Source organism: Plectropomus leopardus, unplaced genomic scaffold (genome assembly GCF_008729295.1).
Source record: "Plectropomus leopardus isolate mb unplaced genomic scaffold, YSFRI_Pleo_2.0 unplaced_scaffold4438, whole genome shotgun sequence".
Taxonomy (NCBI): domain Eukaryota; kingdom Metazoa; phylum Chordata; class Actinopteri; order Perciformes; family Serranidae; genus Plectropomus; species Plectropomus leopardus.
Genome location: NW_024648650.1, coordinates 1085 through 12553, shown reverse-complemented (window position 1 = coordinate 12553; position 11469 = coordinate 1085). Strand labels below are relative to the sequence as shown.

The 11469-nt window shown below is 43.5% G+C and overlaps 2 protein-coding genes across 2 annotated transcripts; one reads left to right on the top strand and one right to left on the bottom strand.

The window, feature by feature from the left end:
- Window positions 1–3: 3 nt before the first annotated feature.
- LOC121939285 (olfactory receptor 2AT4-like) lies at window positions 4–804 on the top strand (the record flags this gene model as incomplete). The annotated part of the gene is made up of 1 exon (XM_042482348.1): window positions 4–804. A coding segment is annotated over one exon (801 nt), but the record flags the coding sequence as incomplete, so codon positions are not given.
- A 2539-nt stretch (window positions 805–3343) lies between these two features.
- LOC121939286 (MAGUK p55 subfamily member 4-like) lies at window positions 3344–11101 on the bottom strand. Its single transcript, XM_042482349.1, has 8 exons — window positions 11080–11101; window positions 9857–9978; window positions 9691–9768; window positions 8865–8948; window positions 8661–8792; window positions 4121–4202; window positions 3948–4033; window positions 3344–3421 (listed from the first exon to the last, which is right to left on the bottom strand). Exons 1-8 carry the CDS (start codon window positions 11099–11101, stop codon window positions 3344–3346), a joined length of 684 nt encoding a protein of 227 aa, XP_042338283.1.
- Between the last annotated feature and the right edge of the window lie 368 nt (window positions 11102–11469).

Genomic DNA, 11469 nt, shown 5'->3' with positions numbered 1-11469 from the left:
CTCATTGTGAGTCTTGTCTGCATTCACCAATCCCTCCATAAGCCCATGTACATTTTCATCGCTGCTTTGTCGATTAACTCTGTCCTCTTCAGCACCAACATCTACCCAAAGCTTCTGATTGACTTTTTATCTGAAAAACAGGTCATAACATATCAAGTGTGTTATTTTCAGGGTGCAGTATATTACACTCTGATGTACTCTGAGTTTGCCTTGTTGGCAGCCATGGCCTATGACAGGTATGTGGCTATATGTAAACCTCTGCAATATGCGACTGTCATGAGGAAAGCAACAGTCGGTGTCTTCCTGGTTTTATCGTGGCTCGTTCCAGCTTGTGAGACGACAGGAGCAGTTGTCCTAAATGCTAATAGCAGACTCTGTCGCTTTACTTTAAGAGGGATTTTTTGTAACAACACAATTAATTATCTTTATTGTGTGCAATCAAAAGCACTATCTCTGTACGGTATGGTCATGTTGTTCAATGTCGCCGTTCTCCCTGTACTGTTTATACTTTTTACATACACAAGGATCCTTATAATCTCATATCGCAGTAATAGAGAAGTGAGGACCAAAGCTGCACATACCTGTGTGCCTCACCTGCTGGTTTTAACAAGCTTTTCCTGTTTTGTTGCTTATGATGTCATTGTGGTTCGAATAGGATCAGATATTCCAAAAACAGCACGTTTGATAATGACTTTACAAGTGGTTTTGTATCATCCTCTCTTTAATCCAATTATATACGGACTGAAAATGAAGGAAATTTCTAAACACATCGAGAAGTTGTTGTGTCAGGTCAAATCACCCTAATATGAAAAGTTTACGACTGATTTTTCTGGATAGAGCATCATCATCTTTCATTTCAAACAAATATAACATAGCAGATTATCACCACTCAAGGCAACTCGTTGATCTTGAATCTTGTATCACATATACTACATGCACACACATGCACATACATGCACATACATGCACATACATGCACACACATGCACACACATGCACACACATGCACACACATGCACATACATGCACAGACATGCACATACATGCACATACATGCACATACATGCACACACATGCACACACATGCACATACATGCACAGACATGCACACACATGCACAGACATGCACACACATGCACATACATGCACATATACAATGTCAAGGTTTAAAACTAGAGGTGACTGTGGCTTTGCCAGGCTTTGGAAGGACCTGCCAGAGGAGACGTAGTCAGCAAATTTTGGTTCTGAAAACGCTCTGAAAATGGTATAATGCAATGTTTTAGTAATGTTTACAATGGCAAGTTTTTTTGGGTTTTTTTTTTTGGTTCCCAGAATGTTTTTCTTAAAGTCTGGGTAACATTCACCATAAACATAAGAAAATGTTTTTTTTAATTTGTTTTTTTTGTTGCTGTTAACATATCACATCACATTTATTTATTTCTTTATTTTAAACGTGTAATCTCAGGCCTCAATAATATGTTCTTTATGTTGTAGTTCAAACAAATCTACAGCCCTTTATTTTCAGTATTAGCTACTTCCACAAATATCTCCTGCTTTTTTACAGAGCATGAGTCAGTGTTGATGATATTTAATTTACTCAAAAACACAGCAAACTTAAAAAGAGTAGCTGTAATGTTATGATTAGGAACATTTTGAAGCATTTGAGTTATTTTTCTGCAGAGCTTTTCACATTTATACATTTTATTTTGCTGAAGTTGCTTATTTGCTTTGTCTGAAATGTATAATGGTCACAAACATTTAAAACAATTTAAATGTTTAAATGCTGATGGATAATGTTTTAAGTTTAAACACAGGAGCACGTCTGCATTTTACTCATCTGTCTTTTGTTGTTTGATCGGGATTTAGCAATGCATATTTTAAACCAATAAAAGGATTAAAGTACAAAAAATGACACTGGTGCTGTCTTTTGTTCCTCTCCACTGCTCGAAATGTTATTGTGGCACATTTTACACACTGTAGCAGCTGAAATAGAAGTTCAATTATTTCATCGTTCTGTGTTTGGGTTTCGCACTTTTCACAGGTGTTAATGTACAACCAACACTATGTTACACATGAATAAAATGAGAACACAATGATTTGCAAATCCTTTTTTGACCAACAGTACAAAGACGAGATATTTTCAAACTGATATTATATTATATTAATGGGTTTTTTTGGTAAATATTCACTGCTTCTGAATTTAACCCTTTAACACACTTTAACACACTCGTATTGCTCTGCGCCCAAATGCACTTTTCAAAATCAGGCTTTAAAAAATATTATACATTAATATGATTTTCTACTTTCATTGAGTTTATTCCTTTAAGCAGCAGCAGTCTCTGTCACCGTAACTATTAAGTTTTCAGAATTGTAACTCTTTAAAGCCAGGTTTTTGTCATGATGCCACTATTTTTTAGATGGAAAAAACAATAAAATGAAGTATCTATTTTCTGTTTTTGGTTTTCTGCTGACAGTCTGGGATATGTCAGTGATCAGCAGCTACATTGACTGTGACAGGTCACCTAGTGGAAATAGCATGTATTTCCTCCATATGCCAAATATGGTCAAAATGACCTCATCAGGTGAAAAATAGTCAAAATGACAAATTCAGAGTCAAAAGCCCAGAATGACACCCAGAAATAATACAAGTCCTGTTTTTCTGCTCTGATGGCTGTGGGATCAAAAATGTCAGTTTGAATGGGTTTCAATGGAGCATTTTTGGACCTGAACAGTCTGAATGTAACTATTTAGTTTCCACAGTGTATTTTAGACTTATTGTAGGAGCTGAGCTGTAAATTCACTGATTACACTCAAATACACAATCTGGACTACATTTAGGACACATGCATCAACACACACACAGTTATCACAACAGGAAGAAGAAAAGAGACTAAACTGAGACAAACAGTCACTAAAGGGGTTAATAGTAAATAGATGTGTTTGTGTTGAGGAGATTTGTTTAATTGTGATGTCACATCATTATGAGAGCACCTCAGAGAGCCTGAGTCCATCATCTGAGGATGTTCTATGAAAGGAGTATTTCAATCCTTCACTGCAGTTAAAGTACTAATACAACTAAAATACTGCACTCAAAACTTTACTCACGTAAAAGTATGTAATCAGCAAAATGCACTTAAAGCAGTAAAAGTTATGATTTTGCAGTACAATGTTAATTAACCAGATTCCTTATTGTTAATACCAACTGTCAAACAAATATTTCCCTCTGAGATGTAGTGGAGTAGAAGTATGACGTAACACAAAAATGGAAATACTCAAGTAAAGTAGTAGTACTTCTATTTTGTGCTTATATAAAGTACTTAGCTCCAGCAGTGTTTGGATGTTTTCATACCGACGTCTGGCTGCTGCTGCTCTGAGCTGCATCAGGAATGACTTTAAACAGGATCGTCCCCTGAGAGTTTATCTGCAACCACAAAACAAATAATTAATAACTGATAAACCATCAAGAATCAGAGGAAAATCACAAGTCTGAACACATGCAGCCACCACACAGGAGACACGGGAGAGATAGGAGACATAGGAGACACAGGAGATGCAGGAGAGACAGGAGAGACAGGTGAGACAGGAGAGACAGGAGATATGGGAGATACAGGAGACTCAGGAGACGCAGGAGAGACAGGAGAGACGGGAGACACGGGAGATGCAGGAGACGCAGGAGACGCAGGAGAGACGGGAGAGACGGGAGACACGGGAGATACAGGAGACACAGGAGACACAGGAGACACAGGAGACGCAGGAGAGACAGGAGATACGGGAGATACAGGAGATACAGGAGATACAGGAGATACAGGAGATACAGGAGACACAGGAGGGGCAGGAGAGACAGGAGACACAGGAGACACAGGACGCTGTCCGTGGTGCTGAAGGAGCAGAGGATTTTGCCTCTTTCTTCTCTGCTGTACGTTTTTTAACAAACTTATTTTACCTACCAGGATCTGGATGACCTGCTCCGGCTCCAGACCCGCCACAGGGTTTCCATTGACCTCCACTAACAGATCACCAGGATGGAGCAGTCCTGGAACACATCAGCTCATGTTATTATCCACATTTTGATCACGTTTTTTAATATCTGCACTTTAGATTTAATGCAGCTTTATCTCACCGCTACGGTCGGCCAGTCCTCCGTGAATCACCCTGGCGATGTAGATCTCTCCCGTCTCCTCGTGTCTCTTTATCGTCGCCCCCTGACGGACAGAAAAAACAGTTACTCCAAATTTAACAAACCTATCGATGTCTTCAAACGCAGCGAGCAGCTTTTAGTAGAGAAGCTCTGCAGGAACAGAGGAGGATATAATGAGGAGGATACAGATGGAGGGATGCAAATGACTGAAAAACTCCAACTGATGTATGAAATATGTTGCATAAAGTCTTTTGTTTCTTCCAAAGCAAAGCATTAAAAAAAATAAAATCCTAGTATTGTCCCAAAATACAGTAGACATGTTCTAAAATCCTTGAAATGTCCTAAAATGCTAGAAAGACGTATGGGGCTGCAGTGACTGGCCCCTGGCCTCCTGTCATTTTGTAAAAACTGACAGACTGTAAAGGGCGAAACAGAGACGATGACGAGGTCTCAGTTTTGGATGAAATGGGAGATTTTGGTAAGAAAATGCTCTTTTTTTGTACCTTGAAATATTTCGCTCTTTCTCCTTCGAGTGATAAATCCAGAGTCTGTGGTCTGAGAGCTGAATTCGGTCTGTGTTTGGTTCATTTTGAAACGTTGATCTTTAAACTAACGGTAGATTTTTGGAGCTGCGTTGAAAGGCTGAAGGTGTTTGAGTCGGTTTCTGAGAGGAGTCTGTTTTCGGCCTACTTGTTCTTCCTCTTCTTGGTGGTCAGGCAGCCCGTGCTGTTACAGTCTTGGTCCTCCAGAGGAGCTCGAGAAACCGTCCCGTTGTTCAGCCTCACCTGTCCGTTACTCCCCCCGCCGCCCGCTCTGTGGGAGGCGCCAGGCGTCAGGGCCGTTCTCCTGGAGCCCCCGTTGATTCGTTTGGGACTCCTCGACGCCGCGAAGCCATCCGTACATGAGCTGACAGACGTGGAGGAAGACGAGGAGGAGCACGAGGAGGAAGAGGAGGACGAGAGGTGGCGTGGGTACGGTGTGGGAGGTTTGCGGACTGCCTTTGGAGACATGGAGGAGACCCTGGGAGGAGGCGGCGGAGGCGTGCGCCCTTTGGGCCGTCGCGGCGGGGGCGACACCTCGGGGTGTTTGCTGGCCACGATGAGCCCCTGCAGTTTGTCGACCACCTCGGCCAGCAGGTTGAGCGCCTGAGCGTTCTCCTCCGCGCTGTCTGCGATCAGCTCCGTCGCCGCCACCATCTTCTGGCCGAGGTGGCGGACATCCTGCGTGCCGTGCTCCATGCTGCTCGCCACGGTGTGAACGGTGGACCTGAGCTCCTCCACGCTGCGCTGTTTGGCGTCCTCGGGGCGTAGGTTTGGCTGACTGTGGCGTCCGTTGTGATGAGGAGCGGTGGAGTAGTGGGTCATCGAGGGCCGACTCAGAGGCTCGTCTTGGCGGTGAGCTCGAGCGTGACCTTCATGTTGCCTCCCGGGGGAGGGGAGCGTGCTGACCCCCTGCTGCCGGGTGGAGCGATGCGGCGCCGGACTGCATGGCGCCGTGTGAGCTCTGACTGGGGTCGTCCCGCTACAGGAGGAGCTCCTGCCGGGCGTGGGGACGTTCCTCGAGTGTCTTCCTGCTGCCGCCTTTTGGTATAAGAGCGGGGAGCTGGGGAGGCTGAGGCTGAACGCCGGCACCGGAGGAGGAGGGTAGGCGTAGTCGTCACTGCTCCCTCCGGTGGAGGCGCGCTCTCCTCCGATGAGACTCTCTGAAAATGAGCCTCCGTGTTGGGAGGAGAAAAGAAAAAGCAAGAGACGTGAAATCACTGAAAGAGACAGCAGCTCAGGAAAAAGAAAACGAGCGGAATGATGGCGAGATGAAAAAGACGATGAAGACTTTATGATGACTGATGGACGATGAGGAAAAGTGCCGCCAGCGAAAAGAAACATTCAGACAAACAAAGACTTCTGAGCGCAGAGATGAATGAATGACTTAATAAGACTGTGGTCTTATGATGTGCAGATTCAGGAGCATCCCAGTAACCATGGCGATGGATGTTCAAAACATCAGCAGCTTTATTTCTATTGCAGCCACCAAACTAGCCGTCATTATTTCCAATCCAAGGCCACGTAGGCGTGTTATGGAGCCATGATGGAAAGGCGAGCCCCTTGAGCGGCCACGTATGAGGGATTTCCTGGAGATGTAGTCCACGATTTCACAGAGGAATTGTGGATTCAGTCATGTGACCTCATAGCATCATGTGACCTAGAAAAGACTAAGTGCAGTTTGGCCAATATGTCTTTTTACAATCACCGCAAATATCACCTCATGCCAGAGGAAAAACTTTTTTGCAGTAAAGGGGAGTTTTTTAAAAATTGACGTGTTTCAATCAGGCGTATTTTAAAATCACAATTTCAATTTGCACAATTTGAGGGTTTAAGGGGAACGCACCGAGTGAAATAAATTTTGACACTTTTATAAGAAAGAGCCGGACGGACAGATGGGCAACGCGAAAACTTAACGCCTCCCGCCAGCATGTGGAGACATAACAATACAGCACATGTCACAAGTTTGAGCTGACGCGCTGTTCCTGAGAGTAAAAAAATGATGCCAGAGCGTCATCGTTTGACGTAGACGACCACTGAAACAGCGACTGTATTTGACAAAGTTTGGCAGTGAGGATGTGTTGGAAGATTTGGCAGAGCTCCAGAGTCCTTCATGTGCGCCGTGACTACGAGCTTACCGAACGATCGCGTTATTTCAGCAAAACTTTAAAGATGTTCTGACGAGCGACTGCAGGATGCAAAACAGGCACCAAAAATTGAACTCCTCACAACCATGTGATTTTTTGTCTTTGTGCATGAACCGTAAAGGCGTCACCACCGGTAATATTTTCAGGCGCACATCAAAGATGTTATTCTCCATGCATGTGATTTTTGCTCTGTGATCGCCTCCTGCTGGGTGAGCTGCTCCTGTCGCTGCTCTGTGATTGGATGACGGATCAGACAGAGAATGACTGAATGAAAAGATGGATGGATTATTGATGATGTCACTGTTCGACTCCTCCTCCTCTTACCGGTGCAGGGGGCGGGGCTAAAAACGGCGGGAGCTGATTGGTTGAGCCCTTTCTTCCAGAGCTCATTGCTCTGCGGACACAAACAGCAACTTCCTGTCGACTGGTAGCGGGGGAGAAAGGGGCGGGACTGTCCTCCTCGAGGGAGGGGCAGAGGCTGAGCCTCACTGAGCTCCTCCCCCGACCACGCCCTCCTCGCAGGGACGAGGCGGTCCAACGTGAGGCGGCGGAGGCTGTCCCATCGACTACAGATCACTGCGACTCCGTCTCCTGCACTTCCTCTGCGCTCACCGCCGTTCTTAATGAACAAAAGAAAATAAACGTCTCTTCTCATCGCTTCACTTTAAAAGAATTATCTATAATAATAATAATAACAATAATGATAAACTTTATTTGTATAGCACCTTTGATACAAGAAATGCAACCGCATGTCAAAAATAAAAATAAGATTAGAACAGAAAACACAGAATGAATCTTCACATGGATGAAATCCAGTTGATAAAACTAGTAAAAGTGAGATAAAATAAAGATAAAAATTGAATGCACAGAATGCATAACATAAGATGGAAGAAGAAATAAATAAAATAAAACCCACCGACGTTATTAATAAACATAAGGCTAATATAAAATGCATAAAATGCATAAAATTGGGAAAAATACAACATCTTAAAGAGGTGCAGCAGTGTGCAAAGTTAGAGCCAGTTAATTAATTATTTAGCGAGGTTACTTCTCTGATGTCTGTAGGCAGTATGTTCCAGAGTTTTTGGACGTAACTGACAAATGCTGCATCCCCAATTTTCTTTCGGGTGTTTTTGGGAACCTCCAATAAAGCGGCTGCAGTTGATGGCTGTGTTTGTGAAGGCGAGTGAGGAACGACAGCGGTGCTGGATCGACGCCGAGGTTTCATTCCTTTAGAAAAATATTTATAAAACTAGTCTGTCTCTGCAGGACAAAGACGATAAAATACTTTTGAACTCGGTGCTACGTGAAAAGAGGAAACAGAAGGAGGACGGTGGCATTCGCTTTTCTGCAATAAACGCTCCCGCTGGTGGGCGAGGCAACGCCAACGCGTCTGTTTGACACAATGGCAGCCGGCTGGTGACATTTGTTTTCCAGTTAAACAATGAGCTGAAACATGTTTCTGAAAACATCTGAGCAGAGAAACAGAAACCGGCTCACAGAATTTTGGATTATATTTGATGAGATATATTTGATTTGCTTAGTTTTACTGTTTTCACTGATCTCAGTTTTCTCAGCCTCCGTTTGTTCACTGTGGCGCCCACTTCCTGTTCACAAACACAAATCTCGGTCTGAGTTTGAGAGCGAGAGAGGGGGGCGGGTCTGTCTCTTGACCTGTTCCTACACTCTGTGGACGTGCTGGTGGCGGCGTGGTTGACGGGCAACATGAAAATGAAAAGTGTTCAGCCTGTGGTTCGAGGAACAGCCCCGAGAGCCAGCAAAACACTTCAAATGAGGTCAAATATGCCGCGTGACGTATTTCAGCTTGTGTCTCACCAACGGCTGGTTGTTCTTCACCAGACAGACGATCCTCATGGCCTCCTCGTCCTCGGGCATCTCGTCGGGCAGAGGAGGTAAGACGGGTCCGTAGTCTGACTGGGCGACACTGTCGTGGGACGACAGGAGGGCCTGAGCGACAGGAGACAGATTTTAACAAAACATCAAACAGCAGATCTGCAGCAGCTCCGGAGAGAAACACACCTGGACGTGAGGAGAGCTGAGGAGGCTGAAGAGCTCTCTGACTTCAGCTGAGGGACGAGGGACCTTCTGTAGAGTGGACATGATCTGATGGACAGACAGAGAGACAGTCACACTGATGCTCTAACAGTCTAACCCACTGATACTCAACATATGGCCTCCTAACAATATTCAAATTCACAATAAAAACAAGTGATTCACACTGGGAATAGCTTTTGTCCTTTTAGTCTCCATCAGGTGTCAGAGACCTAAAACAGCTTCAAAATAGAGCTTGTTGATCAAAGAAGAGCCAGAGGAGGATCCCCCACACCCCCGGCAGAGGACACAGATAAGACACTGATGTTTTATAATTCATAAAACATCATAAAATTAGAGTACTGTCATATAGCCCTAGAAACATCCTAAAATCCTCAAAATGTTGGAAAATTCTCCAAGAAACATCCCAAAATCCAAGTGTCCCTAAAATAATCAGAAAATCCTAAAATCCTAGAAATGTCCTCAAATTCTTGAAACCATCTAAAATCTGAGAAACAGCCAAAAATCCTCAAAATAATCTTAAATTCTAAAGAAGTCCTAAAATCTTAGAAATGTCCGAAAATCCGAGAAACACCCCAAAATCTGCAAAACATCCTTAATCCTAGAAACATTCTGAAATCCTGGCAATGCGTTAAAATCCTAAAAGAAAAGGCCTAAAATCCTTGAAACATCCAAAAACCTGGATAACGTTCTAAAATCCTAAAAACATCCTAAAATCCTGTAAACGTGTTTGGGGCAGATGCGACTGGCCTCTTGGACACAGACGCATGGTGTCAGGCGGTGCGTCTTTAACCTCGTGTGAGAGTCCGGAGGCGTAAGGCAGCAGCGGTCGGGGTGCCGACCTCTCGAACTGCAAAAGGCACTCATAAACCTGAAGGGAGACAAAACAGGAAATGATGTCACAGCTCAAAACCTTCATGTTGAATCTCCTCTTTTTTTTTTTTTGAGTGGAGTCGAACCTTCAGCAGAGCGCAAAGCCACGGTGAACTCAGCAGTTCATGCAGCAGCTGAGCTCCGCCCACATTTCTGCTGACGGCGTGACTGACGTCCTCCACCACGCAGGACAGCACCTCACTGACGCCTGCACACACACACACACACACACACACACACACACACACACACACACACACACACACACACAGAGGACGATACGATACTATAAGTTATGATGCATTGCTGTAGATTAAACTAACAGCTCGTAACATCACACACACAAACCCACACTGCACATATGTGAATATGTATGTAAAGCATATGTAAGTACGTATATAGACCATGTCTATATTTTCTTCTTTGTATTGCTGGATTATTTATAATAAAAAGAATCTTAATAATCTTTTTTCTTTGCACCGTGAGCATGGAGAGAAACGCAGTTTCAGACCCTGTACGTCTAACAAACATGTCAGAATTGGCAATAAAGTTTGACTTTGACTTTGATGTTGCCTCTTTGTCAGTGGACTTCGGCGTCTACATATGACACTCTACAGATCAGATACAGGGATCTGCGTCTACTGATGACATTTGGGGATGATGATACTAGGATGTCAAAACAAGCACATGGTGGGATGATGCTGCGCGTGGTTTTGTTTAGACAGAGAAAGCACATGGTGACTAACGCTGGGACGTAAGGCTGGGCGATACGGAAAAAAGTCTTATCACTATATCTTTTTAAATATCAGTCGATATCGATATATATCACGATATACATCAAATCACAGGTTAATTTTGGTTTGCGTCCTGGTGTTTCTAAATAATTCATCCAAAGTCTGATTAAAGCTGAAACAAACACAAAGTCGTCTGTCGAAGTCTAAAGAAGTCACTTTCACCTCTGCAGATGTGTCTGTTTCAGTGCTGTGGCTGTCGAACACTCAGCTGTTGTAGAGTCTGATATGACTGAACAGTGTGTGATATGACAGCAGATGTTTCAGGCTGATGGTTTCTCCTGAGCTCGGGGTGAAAAACAGACATGTTTGGTTCAGACGGGATTAACGTGACAGAGGAGCCGTGACCCCGCAGACACACGCTAATACCGGCTGAATTAGGTTTCACATCAGATTAGAGTGAAATTAAGACTCGAGTTCAGGGTTAAAACTCGTTAAAACAATGAATGGGGGTCAGATATACAGCTGTGTGTGTGTGTGTGTGTGTGTGTGTGTGTGTGTGTGTGTGTGTTTCTCACCGTCCTCCATAGCTTGTTTCATGGTGATTGTCCAGACTCACTGCAGTGGAAAAAAGGCTTCTTCCACCTAAAATAAAATAATATTAAATTAAATTAAATAAAGAAAAAAAAAAACATTTAAAAATTTTTAAAAAGTGAATGAATCACTGATCAGCCTGAAATGTTTAAGTTGACTTAATTTGAGATGACAAGTTGAATCATAACAAAATTAGCTTGTCTTCTCAAATTCAGTGCACTTGAAATTTTACGTCAGCCCCGGCAGTCTTTTTTAAGTTAAAACCATCTGTTCATTTTTGGAGTGTGGTGAAAAGTGCAATATTTGTCTCTAAAATGTAGTGAAGCAGACGTATAAAGTTCCATAAAAAGGAAGTCAGTCAAGTAAATCAAGTA